At 43.5% G+C, this 18,433-nt stretch overlaps 1 protein-coding gene across 1 annotated transcript in view; it reads left to right on the plus strand.

Moving 5' to 3' along the window:
• Positions 1 to 18,433, plus strand: part of LOC147747551 (calcium-activated chloride channel regulator 1-like) — a 365,801-nt gene that overhangs the window by 166,300 nt on the left and 181,068 nt on the right. The window contains exons 6-7 of the mRNA XM_086925678.1: positions 8,254 to 8,481; positions 9,452 to 9,676. Of these exons, the coding sequence (XP_086781804.1) occupies positions 8,254 to 8,481; positions 9,452 to 9,676 (453 nt within the window). The remainder of the gene's footprint in view (positions 1 to 8,253; positions 8,482 to 9,451; positions 9,677 to 18,433) is intronic.

Here is an 18,433-nt window from a genome sequence, read left to right on the forward strand (position 1 = left end):
GCATATCAAAGAGCAATATGTTATGTGCATAGTTCAGTGGGTACTGCTTTGTGTTCACTTTCCGAATGAAAGGACACTTGAATACATATGGCCTGGCAGTTTGGGCTGGACTGTTCACATTGGGCGCAGGATCAATACTGATTTGCATATAGCTGGGTCCAAACTGGAATGGCAAAAAACAATGGATTTAGGCCTAGATCTCTGTAATGGGGTGAATGTATGACATTGTTCTGCATTCTGTCCATCAATTGTTCCTTTTTGCATTTGCCACCCCGAGCGGGACAGGTATGCTCAGACATGAGTCCCGTGCTCTCCATGCCACTGGAATCAAGCTATCCTGGCTGATGAGGGCTGAAAGCCCGAAACCGGTCCTAGGATGCTTGTTTCCAGTCCAGGGAGGACCTGGCCTGGCAGTTTTGGCTGGACTGTTCCCATTGGGTGAAGGATCAAGACTGATTTGCATATGACTGGCTCCAGACTGGAATGGCATGGTGTGCGAAGAAACAATGGATTTAGGCCTAGATCTCTGTACTGGGGTGAATGTATGACATTGTTCTGCATTCTGTCCACCAGTTGTTCTTTTTGCTATATTATGATTGAGCAGCTAGCTGGCTGACATGAATATGAAGGAGCCTTTGTGTGTTTCCGTGAGTCTAGATTCTCCTGAAGAGTCCCTTTCTCTTCTGAGCCTTGCTTAACTCATGTGTAAAGGAGGAGCCCTGTATTCATGTCCTCAATGTTTGAGACAAAAAATAATCATGGATTTCTGAACAATGAGAGTAAAAGCATTAAGGTAACATGTTGTTCCTGCTTATATTTCACACACTTTACATAAACCTGTATTCCCTATGAGTGTTTGCTTTTTTCTGAATTAAACTCCAAATAAACATGTTTATCCATTGTTTTAATTAAATAACGTTATAAGCTGTAACTGGTCAGTATTGGTATGTTTTTCTATTTCTAGCCACACCCCTGACCACGCCCACTGATTCAATCTTCGGTTATTCCCGCCCCCTGATTCTCCACCCACAGTTCCCCTACTTTTTTTTTCCTACTTCGACCACTGCATCTTTGCAAGATTCTATCCTTACTCCGAGGGCTGAATGGGAAAGGAATCGCTGTGTGTGAAGTGGAAGTCGTGTGTTACTTTCAAATTGAAATACATTTGCAGTTTTTGATAGCTTCTATCTGCTTTGATGTCTCTCATTGTACACTTTGTATGAGGCTTTTTACAGCCACCCTTGGAGTTTGTAGGAGGGTATTAATACCGAACCCTAATTTGTACTTCATGATTTTTCTACTTTCTTTAATGTTTCATGTTCTGTTATGTTTTTTTCCCTTCTTTCCCCTCTTCTTGCTGCAACCTCTCTACTATCGCTGCACACCAGACAAAAATAGAATGGGTAGTTTTGGCAACAGTAGAAATACTCTTTCTCTGCTTCAGTTATGATCCAAGCTACTGAAATTGTGGTGACGTAGAGGAGGGATTAGAAAAATAAATTCAAGCAGAGTGTGAGCTGTAGCTGCTGGCACCCCATGCTACAGAGTATGTGCTTTTTAGGTCGAGCCTATAGCAGCAGCGCACATGCGTTGCTCGCTCTGTGAGGCATGCAGTAATGTAGTATGGAGTGGAAACTCTGTGGAAGATCTGCCCATGTTTGTATTTGGCTCGTGTCATTGTCTTTTGTAAATGCTGCCTTCTGATTGATTATGAGGCTTGTTAGTCCCTCCTTATTATGGCCATGTCGTCATTTGTACCCTCCCATGGATACTGGCCCCTTTACTTTCACTGGCTAACCTGCTGAAAGTGCCCAGGTTTAAAAGAGTAATAAGGGAGGGAAGAACCTTTAGTGTCGCGGCAGTGCGGCTCTGGAACGGCCTTCCAACTGATCTGAGACAGACACCGGATCTGTTGAAGTTCCGTAGGAAAATAAAAAAAACTGGCTATTTCCCAGAGCATATGTTTTTGTAGTAACATGGTCTGTGTGGCACTTTGGTGGCAGTGTACATGTAATTCAGCGCAAGGATGCCCGTAGGGTTACAGTGCACTTTACAAGTATGGATAACAATTACTTTATCCGTACCTTTTATCCCCCTCGCCCGCCTACACTCCTGTTGTCCCGGCTTTCCCTGTTGTCTGTGATGCAATGCAATAGGTCTTGCGTAAATAAGAGTCCAATTGCATTGCAAATGCTTTTTTTCGCTCTGTAAACAGCGCCCCCACTCCAGCGAAAGGCGCGGTCTCCTCCCATCTGTGACACGACTGTGCCCCTGCCTACCCTTCCCGGCTGCGCCTGCCCAGGAAACCCGCCAGCAACAGCAGGTCTGCTGCTTCTCCAGAACTGAGCCGAGACCAGGCAGGACACAGGAACCCGGGCGCTGCTGGCTCTGTGCTCAGCCCGCTCCGCAGCTCGGTGTGTGAGGGCCCGGCCAGGTCTTTTCTCCTGCAAAATGTTGGCAGGTTTGAGCTTCTATAATGAATCAGTGGAAATCTGTGAGGGGTTTAATTGTTACACAACTAATTCCATTCTGCATGCAAAATCCTGTTTGGACAGGAATCTGAATTCAGTCCTAAGCCTGAAATGAGGGTCTAAAAAACCAAGGTCAACAGAGCAGAATAGCTGGCAAGGTTTTGTTTTGTAGATTGCCCCTCATTTGAATGACCTCAGGAAACGTATGACAGCACTTAAAATATTAAGAATGTTACAGAGTTACCGAGCTGCTTGTGAGGAGGCTTCATTGTACTATGCTGTCACCACTTTGGGGACTTCACTGTGACAAGAGGTGTATTTTGTGTGTAACTGCAATTGGATAATAATATTGGGCAGCCCTCATGTTCTGTAATTTTCATTTTGGAGCATTTTTGCTGTCCTCTGAGATGGTTATAAAGCTACAGTGTGTTACATCAAAAACTGTACAATAAGGCATCACTTTATCTACCCATGCTTAAAAAAAGTCCTTGTGTAATGGAACTTTTTATGTAAAGTGTTCCAATACTTTTGGGTCGAGCACGTACTGTATAAAGCTGCAAAAAAGGAGGCATAATACGGCAGTGTATGTTTGCTTTTTCTTAAATGGAACAAGCCTTTACCTCGTTCAGCGCGGCACCCGCGAGGTTGCGTTAACCAGGCATGCACAGTGAGGAGATAACTTACATTTCAATTTAAGTGCTACAAATAATTATCTTAAGTATATTTGTATTTTCATTATTAGTCGACTGGTGTTTCCATTAAGATTAATTATTAGTCTCAGTCTCTTTTTTAACTGGGTCAGGGTTTTAAGGCTGCTATGCGTTTTCCCCCTCCTGTGCTGGGAATTACCATTTTGCTGTTTCCATGACGAGCTCAGCTCGTCATCAGCACACGACACCCGTGGGTGATGATGAGCTGAGCTCGTCATCAGCATCAAAAGGGTTAAAGGTTAGCAGGGACTTAACCATTCTGCAATGGCCATCAAGTTTGATGCCTTTCGTCACAGCACTCAGCCTGTTTAGGCAATCTGGTCCGTCTTTCCTTTCAATTGCCTTCCTTATGTAGACTTTATCCAAGCTTTACACTGGGTCTTCCATTCTTTACCAGCTGCAGCTGTAGAAGCAGACAGAGACAAGCTGCCATGCAACCATGACCCTGTACAACTTCAAGAAGATTATGGTGGTTCTGTCATCAAAGGCACACAGTAAGACACGTGGACGGTCAGTGATGGCCTTCAAATTTCTTTACTTCCGTCTCCGTGGCCCGGTGTCGGTTGGATGCAGGGTTCCACCTCACCCTCTCAGGACAATTGTTGGCTGAGGCATTGGAGTCTTCCTTCTAGTTTGCTGACGTAGAAAGTTTTCTGGAATTATTTTTTTGTGTCTAGAGCAGGTTGCAACTTGCAATCTGTAGTTCCACATTTAACGTTGCAAAGTATGGGCCAGAAATGCGATGCAGTGCTTATGTTTGCTACAAAATGTAGCATGTTATTTTTCTTTGTACATAAAATATTGCCTTTCCCACTCAAATCAAGCTGTGTAACTGTAACCAAACTAGCTCGCATGTCTCCCTTCTCTGGAATTAATATTGCAGGGCCTTTTGTTCATCAGAAACAATATTCTCAGGAGTCATTGGCAAGTTCCAAAGTATTTAATAAGTTGTAGTGATTACCGTCATCTGGGGATGCCATTGTGCTAAAAATACATGTAAACGAAGCTACGTTGCAGTGATGTGCGTTAATGTGCTGCATCGCCAAATACTTATAAGGTCCCAAAGGCAAGACCGATTGCATTGTAAATGATTGTTTACTCTTAGCAGGTACTGGAGTTTTTCCATTAGGTTGAACTCTGAAACCAAAGGAGGTCTCACAAGAGTTTTTTTTCCACTAAATGGAATTATATATAATTATATATTGTCACCCGAATGAGATTATATTATATCTATGGTAATTCCATACTTTTCCTTACTGCTAAGTTAACAAAGTAAATACTGCAGAATGTGTATGACATCAGTGCATTGGGAAAGGCCAGGAATATGCAGTAGAACTTTCCCCTGCACTGTGGTGCCATTTCTGCAGCCTAGAACAAACACAGGCATACTTGCACCACAGTGCAAGGGTGCCTGCGTCGCATGCAGAATTTTCTGCAGAAAGGGGCACCTTCCTGCACAAAAACGACCCTGGGAGGCTTTTTCCTCTTTCTATTTGTGCTGAAGAATTTAGCACATATAGAAAGAGAAAAAAACAAGGAGAACTATAGTTATTTGTACTTGTTGCATCTCCCCTGGAGGGGCGTAAGGTTTTCACACCTCCCCAGGTTTACCTGGTCTTGTAAATCTGGGGTAGGGTCAAAATCCATGGGTGTTCCCAACGCCAATAGACTGCCTCCCTTGCGCAAAGTACGGCAATGCAGCAATTTGTGCTGCCTTGCCTTACTCCATATCTATGAGGCCATTCAAAGCCACGCAAAGTGGCTTTACGCGGCCTCATAAATATGATCTGGTGGTGTGCGCCACCATTTCAAGACAATAAACGACACAATGGCAGTGCAAGGGCCTCATAAATATGCTCCCTGAAGTGCAGTGTTTAAAAAGAGAATGCCCTAGGTAAAAGGAAAGCAATTGATTTTCTTCCTTACCGCCTGGAAGACCTCCTTGTGAGAATCAGAGTGGTCCATTGGTTCTAGCGACGTCCCAACACTGATGGGATGGCTGCCAGGTTCTGGATCCGAGCCCGGACGGAGCCATTTGGAGAGTGGCCCAGGTCCGTGCTGTCTGGCCTCACAATTGCTGGAGCTGCCTAGAGTTTGAGTTTCGATCACCCCTTCCCCTCTCGTCTTCCCCAGGAACGAGTTGTTCAGATGGGTGGGGAGCTGACAAAAGCGTGACTCCTCCCCCGCAGCTGGCGTTGCACTGTAGCTGTAGGATACATGTAACCGGATAACAGTCCGCCATTTTTGACATTGGAATTTTGGGAAATCGTACCCCAGGTTGCTATAAATTGATTGACATATTCAACTAAACAGCCTCATGGAGTATCTGTCTGTTCACGTAATAATGTATCAGAAATCTTCAGGGACTCCAACATATATAGTTTACTGCAAAGAATATTCATAATTTATAAGTGATGGGCTAGTTTACAAATATTTTCCTTGTGAACACACATACTTTACACATGTAATAAATTGCCCTTGGAAGCTCGGTAAATCCTTAAAGAATGTTGACTTATGCTCGTTGTTCTAACCCTACACGTGCTTTTTCTTTCCCTTGTACTTACAGCAGCTATAAAGCTTTAGAACATTTGTTGAGTTTTACCTCTTCTTTTCTTGTATTGGTGCATGATGTATTTTTTATTTTAAGAGCTCCCCTTTTACACCCTTTCTGTGTTTTGTTCAGAGTTTGGTGTTGTGGCTCATACTTACTGCAGGCCCTTATACCCAGGACCGGAATGGCCGTAGGTGGCTCCTGGCGTTACCCCAGTGGGCCGTCAGTGTGGGGGTCGGTTTTGTTACCAGGGACCAGTTTTGCAGCATAACTGCCAAATCGGCCCCCAGCAGCACAAAGCTTTTTGCAGGCATTCTGCAGCACACTTAAAAAGAGAAAACAGCCTCAGAGGATTGTTTTTGTACAGGAACAGTCCTGGCTGTAATGCAGGCCCCCTTGCACCATTGTGAATTCAAGTCCAGTAAGTCACTGTTATGATGTAGCAACAAAGGCTGTTACTCTCTGTTGCTATGTCATAAAGGATTTACTGGCTTCTCTAGGAGCCTATCAGAGCATGGAAAATGGGGGCCACGGCTTCTGAGGGAGAGAGCACACAGTGGTGGGGATTTGTTACAGGCTAGATATTGTTTTTTCACATTATGGACATGGACAGATGTTGTGTTATGTGTGGCTCCCCCATTTAACCTTTGCCGCTGCGTAGCAGCTGAAAGTGAGGGCAAATGATTCTGAGGGCCATACATAACAATTTATAGTAGATGAAGAGTGAATTGCTGGGATATTTTTTACCTTGGGGTTCTGAGTGACATTGTAGCCTCGAGCTTCGTTCTTGTTGTCTATTTGATGTCACTCATAACCCTTGGTCAAAAACATCCCCACAATTCACTGCTCCCCAACTATAACTCTATATGGTATGTATAGGTTTTGTAGAGAGCTGGATTCCAAATCTGGTAGCTCACTGCTTTGATGTAGCAACATTTGGTAACAACATTCAATACCCACTGTTGCTACACCATTAAAGCCTTCCACGTTATGCTAATGGAGCTCTTTGAGAGCCTGTTAGTGCAGCGTTGCTGGTATGCTTTGACTGAAAGCAGAAAGCTCAGCTGCAGGAGAGGGAAGAAAAGTGGGAACATGGTAGGGGCTGGTTCAGAATGGCAGGTAAGGTATTTATTTTTTACTTTTGGTCCAGGGAGGAGAGAAGATGTTATGTATGGCTGCCCATTGCTCATCTGCCCTGAGTAGCAGTTGAAATAGGGAGCAGATGATATTGGGGACATGCATAACATTAAATGTAGATGGGCAAAAACCGAATTATTCGGATGTTTTTCTACTTGGGGTTCTGTGTGACATACAGAATTTGAGCTGTGCTCTCATTGTCTAGTTAATTTTGCTCAGTTCCTTGGTGACAAACATCCCCTTTATTCACTATTACCCATCTATAATTCTATATGTTATGAACTGTTGTCATAGAGAGCCTCTATCATTTATTTCAGTTTTAAGTCTTCTATCTCGCTGCTATTATGCAATAACAGTTGATAACTGAACTCGATCCCCACTGTTGCTACTTTGCCCTCTGAGAGCCTGTCAGCGCAGCTCTGCTTGTCTGAATTGAATGAAAGATGCAGGAGGGGGAAGGAAGGTAGATAAGGTGGTGGGGGTTGGTCAAGGATGTCAAACAAGGTGTTTTAACTTTTGGAACAGGGATATATAACAGAGGCAATGTTATGTATGGTTCCCCCTCTACTCCTCTGCCACTACGTAGCAGTTGAAAGTAAGGACAGATGGTTTTGGAGGCGATACATAACATAAAACTATAGATAGGGAAAAAGCAAATAAACAGGGATGTTTTTAACTTCTGGGGTATGAGTGACATCGTTCTGAGTGACGCTATTTGCTCTTGTTGTCTATTTGATGTCCCTCAGAACCCCCCCCCCCCCTATAAAAAACATCCCCGTAATTCACTGCCCCTAATCTAAAATTTCATATCTCATGCATGGGTTCCACTGGAAGCCCCTATCGTTTACACCAGATTATAAATCTGGTTACTCACTCCTATGACGTAGTAACAGTTGACGACGAAACACATTACAAACTGTTGCTACATCATAAAGGCCCTACAGACCCGGCTGCCTGGGCTTTCTAAGATCCTGTTAGTGCAGCACTGCTTGTCTGCTTTGATTGAAAGTATAGCTGTAGGAGGAGGAGGTAAGGCAGGGTAGGTGGTGGGAGTTGGGCAATGATGGCAGGTAGGGGTTCTTTCACATTTGTGTCAGGGAAGAGAAGCCATGTTACTCATCTATAAATGTACACGTTATTCTTGTAAGGATGGTTGATTTTGTTCCAGGATGAAAGGTGTGCCAGCATTGTAGTTCATTTCACCAACAGCATAGCAAAACACAGAAGTCATGCATACCAAAACCACACTTGCCCATGATCTGGAAAGACCGTCCGCCATGTCGAGGAAGGCACGCTCAAAATCAATGAATAGATTCCAACAGAAAGACACTCGAAAGGCCTGATCGATCATTGTGTTCTGTAAATCTTCTCTTTGATTTTTCAGGTGGTTGACTTTTGTAACGAAAGCACTCATGACCAGGAAGCTCCACACATGCAGAACAAAAGGTGCAACTACCAAAGCACGTGGGAAGTCATCAAGGGATCAAAGGATTACCAAATGGCTGCTCCCATGAGCGGCACACATCTCCCCCCGCCTCCTTCCTTTGCAGTTCTGCAGACCAGGGAGCCTGTGATCTGCCTTGTGCTTGATGTCTCAGGACACATGAACCTGGTAAAGACATATCCTCTTAATTGTGTGTTCTTCTTGTATTTTAGAGTGCTGGTGTTTTACTTCAAATGAAAAACGAAGCATTGGTGGCTTTTACTGCTAAGCAATCAGTGACTTAAAACACTCAAATGTAAACAAAGAAAATGACGTTGTTCATCAACGTATATCGCTTAGTATTCTTCATATTTGTAACGGTTCTCCAAAGTTTTCACTTTTATTCACACATTCTACAGCTAAAAGTAGTTATATATTGCTCTTCTTATTTTTTGGTGCAAAAATTAACATTACTGCTACAATATCACGAAAAGAACATTACTAATGATATTCATCATCTTCATAGTTATCATCATCATAATAAATAAAAATAAAATATTAATAATAACAGACTGCTATAATTGTATCCATGTCGGCCAGCAGTGATTAACTTTTAGGCAAACGCAAATCAGAAGGAACAGCTGAATCTTTTATTTGTATCCATTACATTGTTTAAAATGTAGTTGCTTTTCTGTTCAATAAACTACTTCTTTCAACTGTCTGCTGACTCTAACAAGAGGTATTGTGACCTTCCAGCACAACTATAATACCATACTAGAATATATGAACAATGTCATTTTCATATAACGGGTTATTCTAAATGTCACAAATAGTCTGGGATAAGAAAACCAGAGGTCGGTTTTTTGTAGTCATACATATATAATAGCAAGTAAAAATGATCAGATAACCGTAATAAAAATTAAATAAACCGTAATACAAATTAAATAATAAAACCACTACTACGACTACTATTGTACATTGATTGTTATTATTTTATTAGTATTATTATTATTATTAATATTATTATTATTATTATTATTACGATAATGATGATGATGATGATGATTATTATTATTATTGTTATCATTATTATTAATGCTGTTATTTTTCTAGTCCATCCTTATATGTTACATTGCACTGTTTATGTTTATTTACTCAGGGAAACCGTATAATCCGAATGCGCCAGGCCGCGGGGATATTTCTGCTTCAGATTGTTCCCCTGGGCGCTCGTGTTGGTATTGTCACATTTGGTGACGAGGCAGATATCCGGGCGCCACTAACTCTCCTAAGCAATGAAAGAAGACGGAAGAAACTGGTTTCACATCTGCCAACCACGGCCAATGGAGGGTCAAGGATCTGCAAAGGACTGTCGTCAGCACTGCAGGTGAGGTATGTCATTGTGTTCCTTCGCCGGATCCTCCAGTGCTAGTCATTAATATTGAGAAAATGTCCAATGGTAGAAATCCAGTGGTCTAATGAATTGGGTGAGAGATACAATGGTGCACCCCTTGACTTCGACAACAGTGACATTGTCATGGCTTCACATTGTAAAACCTTCACATTGACATCCCCAAAAATAGACTAGCATGACCTCAACACTGCTCTAGCGCTCAATTGCTAATGCGAGATTTAGTATAGTAGATTAGCCACGTCATGGGCAGGACTTAACTGGGAGTCTCTTTGCAGAGGAACACATCTCACATTTGAAATAATGATATTGAAGTGAAATAAGTTGAAAAGAGTTTTCATTTAAATGAGATACATTGCCTTGATTAAAATCGAATAGTGAAAGAACTAGATACATCATAATTATACAGCTACTGGATGTACCCAAAATGTATTGCGCCCATTGTGATGCCTTTTAGCACTATACGGTAATGTTGCAGAAGTCTTTCATCTGTGTGGGACAGTTGTTTGTCAAGTTTGTTCATGACTCAAGCCAGTGCATTTTGGAGTATCAAGTTTAAGTATACTAGATAATTGGGAAGCAAAATGAAAGCTGCAAGGTAGTTGGTGCTGAGACTCCTTGGACAGCCATCGTAATTTCGACAACATCTTTCTTTAAACAGTGTGACGCTTGGCTTATCATATCAGAAATCCTTTAACACTTTGCCAGAAATGAAACTTGCACAAACATGTTCTGCAAACGTACAGGCATGTGCAGGAACCTGACCTGATGGGAAATAAAGTGTTTTGTGCTAGTTCGTAGAATTACAAAAAAGACTATCTTGCCTGAGGAATAAATTAGGAATTTCAATTTAGCCTCTTCCCAAATCACTGTTCACATTTTAATAATTTATAATGTCTATAATAAACCTAAGAAGTGAATGTTTTTTCTATCCTGCTACTCAAGCTACTTAAACGAAATAATGATCTTAAAAAAGCTAATAATTCCCGTTCCCATTCCATTGCATTTGTACAGCCTGTGGCTACCACCCACGGTAGTGTCCCGGCGCAAGTGCAGATACGACAGGTCAGGAAGGGAAGCGAAAATATACTGCTACGGAAGATCAAATAGACAGGTTTTCAGAGCCTTCCTGAACTTGATTTCTGACTCAGCTTTATGAAGATGGGTTGGCAAGGAATTCCATAAGGAGGCTGTTTTCACTGAGAAAGCTCACCCACCCAGCCTAACTTTGCGGAAACGGGGTATCTGGAGCAGTTCCTAATGGTTGGATCGTAAGGCCCTGGTCTTGTGATACTTCCGCAGTCTCTGCTTCAAATATCCAGGGCTCTTGTCTCTGGAAGATTTAACCCCTTGCATGCTCATGACGAGCTCAGCTCTTCATGAGCTACAGTGCTCCGGTGCTCATGACGAGCTGAGCTCATCATGGCCTTCAGAACACTCGCACGCTGGGCTAATTCCCCTGCTGTGCTGAACGTTCTAAAGAAACAGGTATGGCCGTGACGAGCTCAGCTCGTCATGAGCACAGGAGCACTGTAGCACATGACGAGCAGAGCTCGTCATGAGCATGGGGGCACTGCGCACGCCCCACCTCACCCCAGCACAGCGGGGGAATGTACCCAGCAGGGAAGGGGTTAAAGGCCGAGGTCAGAGCCTTAAATTCTATTCTTCTTTTGACTGGGAGCCAATGAAGGCTGCGCAAATGGGGGGGGAGATAGGATGGCAGAGCAGCACATTCCTAATGAGCCTAGCCGCAGCGTTCTGAATAGTTTGCTGTTTTTTATTTAAGTAGACAGGAAGACCCAGATACATGCTATTGGCATAGCCCATCTGGGACGTAATCGGTGCATGAGCCACTGTTTCCTGGCAGCCCATAGGGAAAAGATAGCAGAAACAAGAAGCGTAGACTTGACCAATTTGAGCTTTGCCTGAGAGATTGGAATCAAACTTAAAGCCAATATTTCTAACCATGGTGACCGGGATGGGTGGAGGGTTTAACTCTGATGGCCACTAGAGATCGGAACGTGGAGGAGAAGGCTGATTAAAAAACAGTACCTCCGTTTTGTCCACATTTAATTTCAGGCAACTGTCCGTCATCCAAGATGAGATATTGTTCAGACAGTGCTTGAAACTATCAAATGATGCCTCAGCATGATCTTTAAAGGAAAACACAAACTGGGTGTCATCAGCGTATTAGACCACTCTTACCCCACCATGCTCAACTAGCGATGCATGGGGGGCAAGATAGATGTTAAACAACGTAGGGCTCAAAGCTGATCCCTGCGGAACTCCACACACTAGAGGACTCGAGGTGGACACATGAGGGCCGAGATATACTTGCTGAGACCGGGAGTTGAGAAAAGAGCGGAACCAAGCTAAGGTGGTACCCATAACTTCTAAAAACGCAAGTCTCTCCAGCAGTGTCTGGTGGGATACAGTGCCAAAAGTCCAACAGCACCAACATAGCACAGCCACCCACATCTAAAGATTCACGTATAGTTTCTGCCACTTCAAGCAAGGCAGTTTCGGTATTATAACCGGATCTAAATCCAGATTGTGAGCCATGGAGAAAGTTGTTTACTTCCAGATAGTTAGATAACTGTCTCTTAACTTCTTTTTCTAAGTTTATTGCAGGGGCTGGCAGGAGCGAGATTGGCCTAAAATTCTTAAGTATTGCCAGGTCTGCATCCTCTTTTTTACGGATTGGAAGGACATAAGCCTTTTTCGAGATGGAGGGATAGCAACCTCTTTCCAGACGCATTCCGAATCAGGTTTAGGTAAGGGTTAAACAGTAGCCAGTATCTTAAAAAAACTCGCTGGGCAGAGATCGAGAGGAGAACCAGACTTAACCCTATTTAAATCCAAGAGGAAGGCCTCTGGACTAAAAAGGTACTTTTGCCCCCAACTCTATCGTGAACTGAAGGCCACGAGGACATGGGCGAGGGCCCTGGAGCAGAAAAGGAGGAGTAAATAGTGTGAATCTTCTCCTGAAAAAAGTTAGATAGATTGTTACATAGTGTGGCCGAAGGATCAAAGGTACTCTTCATTGCTTGCGGTTTCATAAAGCCCTGCACAATCTTAAAAACTCCCTTCGAAGAGTTATCAGCAGATTTAATTTGGCTGGCAAAGTAGTGCCTAATAGTATGACGTTTTCATCTCATGGAATTTTTTTTTAGATGCCCTATAGCTGTCTTTGGCCTCTGGACTGTAGGATTTCCGCCAGGCCCGTTCAAGCCTCTTACATGAGCTTTTCTCCACATGGAGTTCTGAAGAAAACCAAGGGGCAGAAGGCTTATTGCTGGCCAACTTCATGGTTTTAATAGGTACAATAGTATCCAGGGCTGCGTTGATCCAGCCATTAAACATAATGGCATCATTACTGGGCTAACCCGAGAGCTGAATAGGGGCATTATAAAGAACGGGGCCCAAGAACTCAACAGTGACCTTCCTCCCGCTTCTTTTTTCCTGATACACTGGTCTGAAAATGTTATTCTGGAGAGTGCAGCATAAACTAAAAGGAACAAGCTGATGGCCGGACCAGGTTAGAGGGACGGGGACCTCTACTCTCAGTGTTGGATCATTCGTAAAAATAAGATCCTGCATGTGAATGAGTAGGGACCAATACCTTTTGGATTACATTTAATCCCTTGAGAGTGTCAGCCACCTGTGATGCCAAAGAGCAGGTATCAATGTCCATATGGACGGTAAAGTCACCAAGGTCAGCAAAGTTTGTATGTCTCAGAGATAAGTCAGCAATGAAGTCACAGACCTTTGGTAGGTGGGCAGACCCAGAGTTTGGGTGGCTATAAACCAGAATTCCCGCTATAGAGAACTCCGGGGAGATTTTAATGCTGAAAGACATTGCCTCAATCAGCCGCACATTATCTTATTTCTTATATGATATCTTCTAGTTATTTCGCAGAATAATAGCCAGCCCATCCCCCAGCCTATTATCAGGCCAGTTGGCCGAGGAGATCTTATACCCTCTGGTAGCGCCAACAATATATCAGGGTTAGTGCTCTCTCTTAACCAGGTTTTGGTAAAAAGCATGAGATTAGTTTTTTTTTACCTGCTAATGACTTTGGTGCTGCTTGATGAATCTTCATGAGATGATCCACAAAACAAAATCATCCATGCTACTTCCTGTAAAGTACCAGGGATCCGTCAAACAGGGCATGGTCACATAACATCTTTTTCCCATGTTAAATCCCATAGGAATCTTAGGAAGTGATGCAGAGAATGGCTGAACAGAATTTTACCAAATTTGGGAGAAAGCTAGATATTTCTCCGAAATTGCGCTTTTTAGCTCTCGCCTACGCAGCGCGCATGCGCTGATAAGGCAAAAAGACCTTTTGGGATCGGTAGGGCTTTTCAACCAAGCACGTGCACGCGTTCCATTGCCTTCAATGGCAACTCGTGCACGTCAGGAGATTCACTTGCGGGAGAGCGCGCCGCCAAATGGCAGCAATTATCAATCCCACAAGTGAATCGTGAAGGCCCCCCTCCTACATCCTGCTGCCACGCGAGGCATGCGCGCGCCTCTCCTTCTGCCGCGCGAGGTGCGCTTTTTTAGTCATGTCTTTGATCCCTTCCCATATGCGTGCTGACCCGACTCCAGTGGACCCAGGATCACAATTCCCGTACGCTTTTTAAGCACTTCTACCACTGTATATAATAACTCTACCTAATGCACTGATCCGGAAACACAGATCATCAGCGTTGCACAGATATTATTTGTGGTCTTTTAAGATAGGCAATGTGGGGTTGAAGAACTGGTGCTTTCTTTCCCAGTTCTTCAGACGGGAGGGATGCCTCAGCAGGTCACTAGCTGCCATCTTTGATTGACGCAATGTTTTGACTGTAGTCCCAACTCTGTGCGTGCGTCCCACTGCACATCACACATTGCAAAGGCCGACTTTAAAACGTAGAGAGCGTTGACAGGCAGCGCGCGGCTCTCCTAGGCTGCTGCATTCCGGCAGTTGGCAGGGCTTTAGATTTAATTTGCCATTGACAGATTGTGTCACAGCGAGCTCGAAACATTCTTTGAAGCAGAGCAGCCATTAAAGTCGTAAAAAGGCACAGATTCCGTCCGGGAAGATCCTAGCAGAATAGCGAGCAGCACTGAGAGCCATCTGGAGTGGGCTCGGGAAAAAATCAAAAGAACGGGGGCACGGGCATCTGATGCAACAAAGAATGCCAGAAGGGCAGAGGAATATACTTCTGCACCAGTGCCCTGAGCCGCCGATGGACCGGAAGGAAACATTCTGAAGAGGGGTATGTGTGTGTCTCTGAAATGGCAAAGATGGCATCACAGCTTACAAAAGGAGGAACAGTACTTAAGTGAAAGCTGGTGGTATTTTTGAAGAAGCTGTGAAGTTTACAACTAACTCTGATCTCATTTCATCTGATATTTTAAGCCCCTCCACGCCAGTACAAACAGGGAACAGCTACATGAAAATGAGACTTTTTTCGATTCTAAAAAGAAAAACCCCAGCCCTAACTTCTGGATGATATTGTATTGTAAGTAAATTTATATAGAACTAACTACCCCTGAGGAGACAATGAAGCGCTTTATGGCTAGTGCCACTCTAATCTAGAACATAAGGTTAGAGGTCAATCCACTGGTTATCTGCTGAGTGTCAGTTCGGAAAGGTTTCTCAAGCTACCCCATATTCGTTTCGGCCTTGTGGGCCTTTGAGTGTGTTACAGCACCTATGGCTCATCGAGTACCCAATCCACATTTGGCCAAACCTATGACCAGAGAGTTACAAAGAAAAACTTAGAAAACCACTGCATATGGAGAATACAGGGCTCAGCCATCTGAGCAGTCAAAATGAAAAAATACAAAATGAATGGATACTGATTTAGAACATAAATGGGGGAGAAGGAGGAACACCTGATATCGAGTCAGTGGGGCAGGGCCAGAGGAATGGCTAGAAAGAGTAAACTATCCTCTCTTTAGGTATTATGCTGTCTTTTACTAACTGGTAAAAGCTTTATAAACAAGCATTGGCATAGCCAATAGGTCTCACTTTTGGGACCTTATAAGTATTTAGTTAAGCAGCACACTATCCTTGGTGCAACAACACCAACTTTTGCATGGCTAAACACTTATAAGGTCCCAAAAGCGAGACCTATTGGCTTTGCCAATGCTTGTTGTTATTTGGTGTTAATCCACTCAGCCTTTTTCAAGAAATTAGCATTTAAATTATAGCAATATCTTGACATTTGGTCCCACAGGAAAACCGCAATACTTACGTGGTACCACAGAATAAAAAAAATGAGCATTCTGTTTGACCAAGAAGGCATTTTTCTCATCGCCCCCTTTGGTTTAGCTGGAGCAGTATTGGTACTGCAGGACCGAGAAATCTCATTGGCTGACTGCAACATAGAGAGAAATGTTGCTGCTGCCATTTCAGGACTCAGAGATGTGCTCTGAGTTTGATAACAATTTGGGATAGAAGGGGGCAGGGTAGGGGTACCCTGACGCACATGCCACTTCTGGGGGAGAACCAAATGGACCAAACTGGGCCCACATTTTTTAAAACAATTGTGTCACTGATCCCATAGGGTACCGCTGGATACCGCAGGAGATTTGAAGATTGGAACTATAAGACTTTACATGCTTCTCATAAAGAAGCGTGTGCAGTCTTTCTGTAATGTACGTGGAGGAGTGTGGCTCAATGGTTAGAGCGGCAGACCCTGATGCAGAGTTCTGGCCAGGGACCAGGGTTCGATTCCCGCCTCGGCGGTGTCTCGGGCTCAATTTCCTCGGACCGGTTAATTCTCGCCTCGGTGCCTATTCTAATCATGGGCCCCACGCTGCAACTCTGGGCAATAGCTTGCTAAGCCTCCACACCGGCCCCAACAGCGCTAAGGATGTCTGGCTTCACCCTGGGGTTGCCCAGGAGTGGACACTTTACAGGGAAATCCAGGAGGGGTTCCTCAGCTGTATGAGTATCAGTGCCAGGAAGCCGAATAGGCGACACCGCTTGGTGACTGTCTGGTGACAGTGCGCTCTATAAGTACCATGACATTTACATTTACATTTGCTTGAGCTGCAGTACCGCAAGAGTATTGGTGTAGAGATTACATTTTATATTTTAATTTAAAAATTGTGGTGGAGGTCAGTGAGAGTTGTTACTAATGGGGCATTGGTTTCAGAGCATGCTGCAGGCTAGGCCTAGCAGCCAACCCTACGTCATGCATTGCTGGGGCCATGTGCAGCTGGAGGTTGGTCACCCTCAGGGGACTTGGCACAGTGGTTGTACACCACAGGCCAGGCACTGTGGCCAACCCTAGGGAGAGCATGGCCTCCAGCCATGAGCTGTGAAATGTTGAACACCTGCATGGGGTTAGGGAAAGGGCCTGGCTGGAAATGTACTGATAAAAAAAAGCTTAAAATAATGTCATACTTAGGTTTGGTGTGAGCAGTGCAACTTAACAGCCTCCGCCGCTGGTGGAACTTTGTGGAGCGCTGCAGAGTTTTTCTGGCACTACGTGGTGTTCTGTGGAGTAAAACTCTGCGAACTCCACCGAGGCCTAGTCATACATAGTCAGAGGTTAAATTGAAATTACTCAGTTATTCCTCAGGCAAGACAGTCCTTTTTTGTAATTTTAATGTGTAATAGTATTTGTTTCTTAATAACTTATTTTTCCAAGTGCAGGATAACTGTTTTTTTGAACATTTTGTTCAGCCCACCCCACCCTCCCCACCCACCCCCAAACAGGCAATTTTAAATAATAATAATATAAACATTCATTGGATATACTAAACGTAATGAAGTACTATTACAAGAAAACAATAATGATATTTCCATCGGAGTAATTAAAGACATTACTGATCTGGACATTCTATCCAATGCGTAAGTGGGTACCAAATTTCTAGTCCCTTCTTTTTCTTGTTCATACCCTTCCTACTGTATATGGCTATTACCAGGCTATGGGTTGCTAGCAATCGCGCCCGCCATTGCTGAAATGTTGGTGGGTCTGGGTCTAGCCAGACCGATGCCAGACAGATTCTGAGCACTGCCATTGAGACAAACAGAAGTCCCTTTATTTTGTCTGATCGAGTATCCCTGTCTACCCCCAATATTATCACTGCTGTTGAGATCTCTATTTGTGTCTCAAATATTTCTGATAGAAAAGTAGAGATATCTCGTCTGATGGTGCTAAGTGTCCGACATGTTGCGAACATATGTATTAGATCTACTTCGGGCATTGCACATCTGGGGCATAGAGTCCCTTTACCAGTACTCCATTTGGCTATCCTACAGGGGGTGTAATACAATTGAAAAAAAGTTTTGTAAAATTGGGCTTGCAATTTAGAGGACATTAATAGCGACTGAGAGAATTGAAATGCTTTCTGAATTGTGATAACAGAGGTTCCCAGTTTGTTCTGCCAATTATGGGTATGTTTATCCAGGTCTTCAGGATAGCCAGCGAATAAATTGTTATATATTTCGCCAATTTTGACTCTGCTACTATGAACCACTGTTTCGATTAACTGAATTTTCTGGAATACTACACTGCCACCCCCATTTTTCATTATAAAATCCCTAATTTGTAGATATTTAAAAAATTCTCGATATTCTAAACTAAATTTATTTTTTAAGGATTCAAATGAACTAAAGCCAGTTGAGTCATAGAGAGAACCAATTTGGGAAACACCCGACCAGATCCACCGTGTCATACAAGTGTCAGAGAAAATCTCTGTGAGGTTAATATTGCTATGAA

Source organism: Lissotriton vulgaris, chromosome 1_1 (genome assembly GCF_964263255.1).
Source record: "Lissotriton vulgaris chromosome 1_1, aLisVul1.2, whole genome shotgun sequence".
Lineage (NCBI taxonomy): Eukaryota > Metazoa > Chordata > Amphibia > Caudata > Salamandridae > Lissotriton > Lissotriton vulgaris.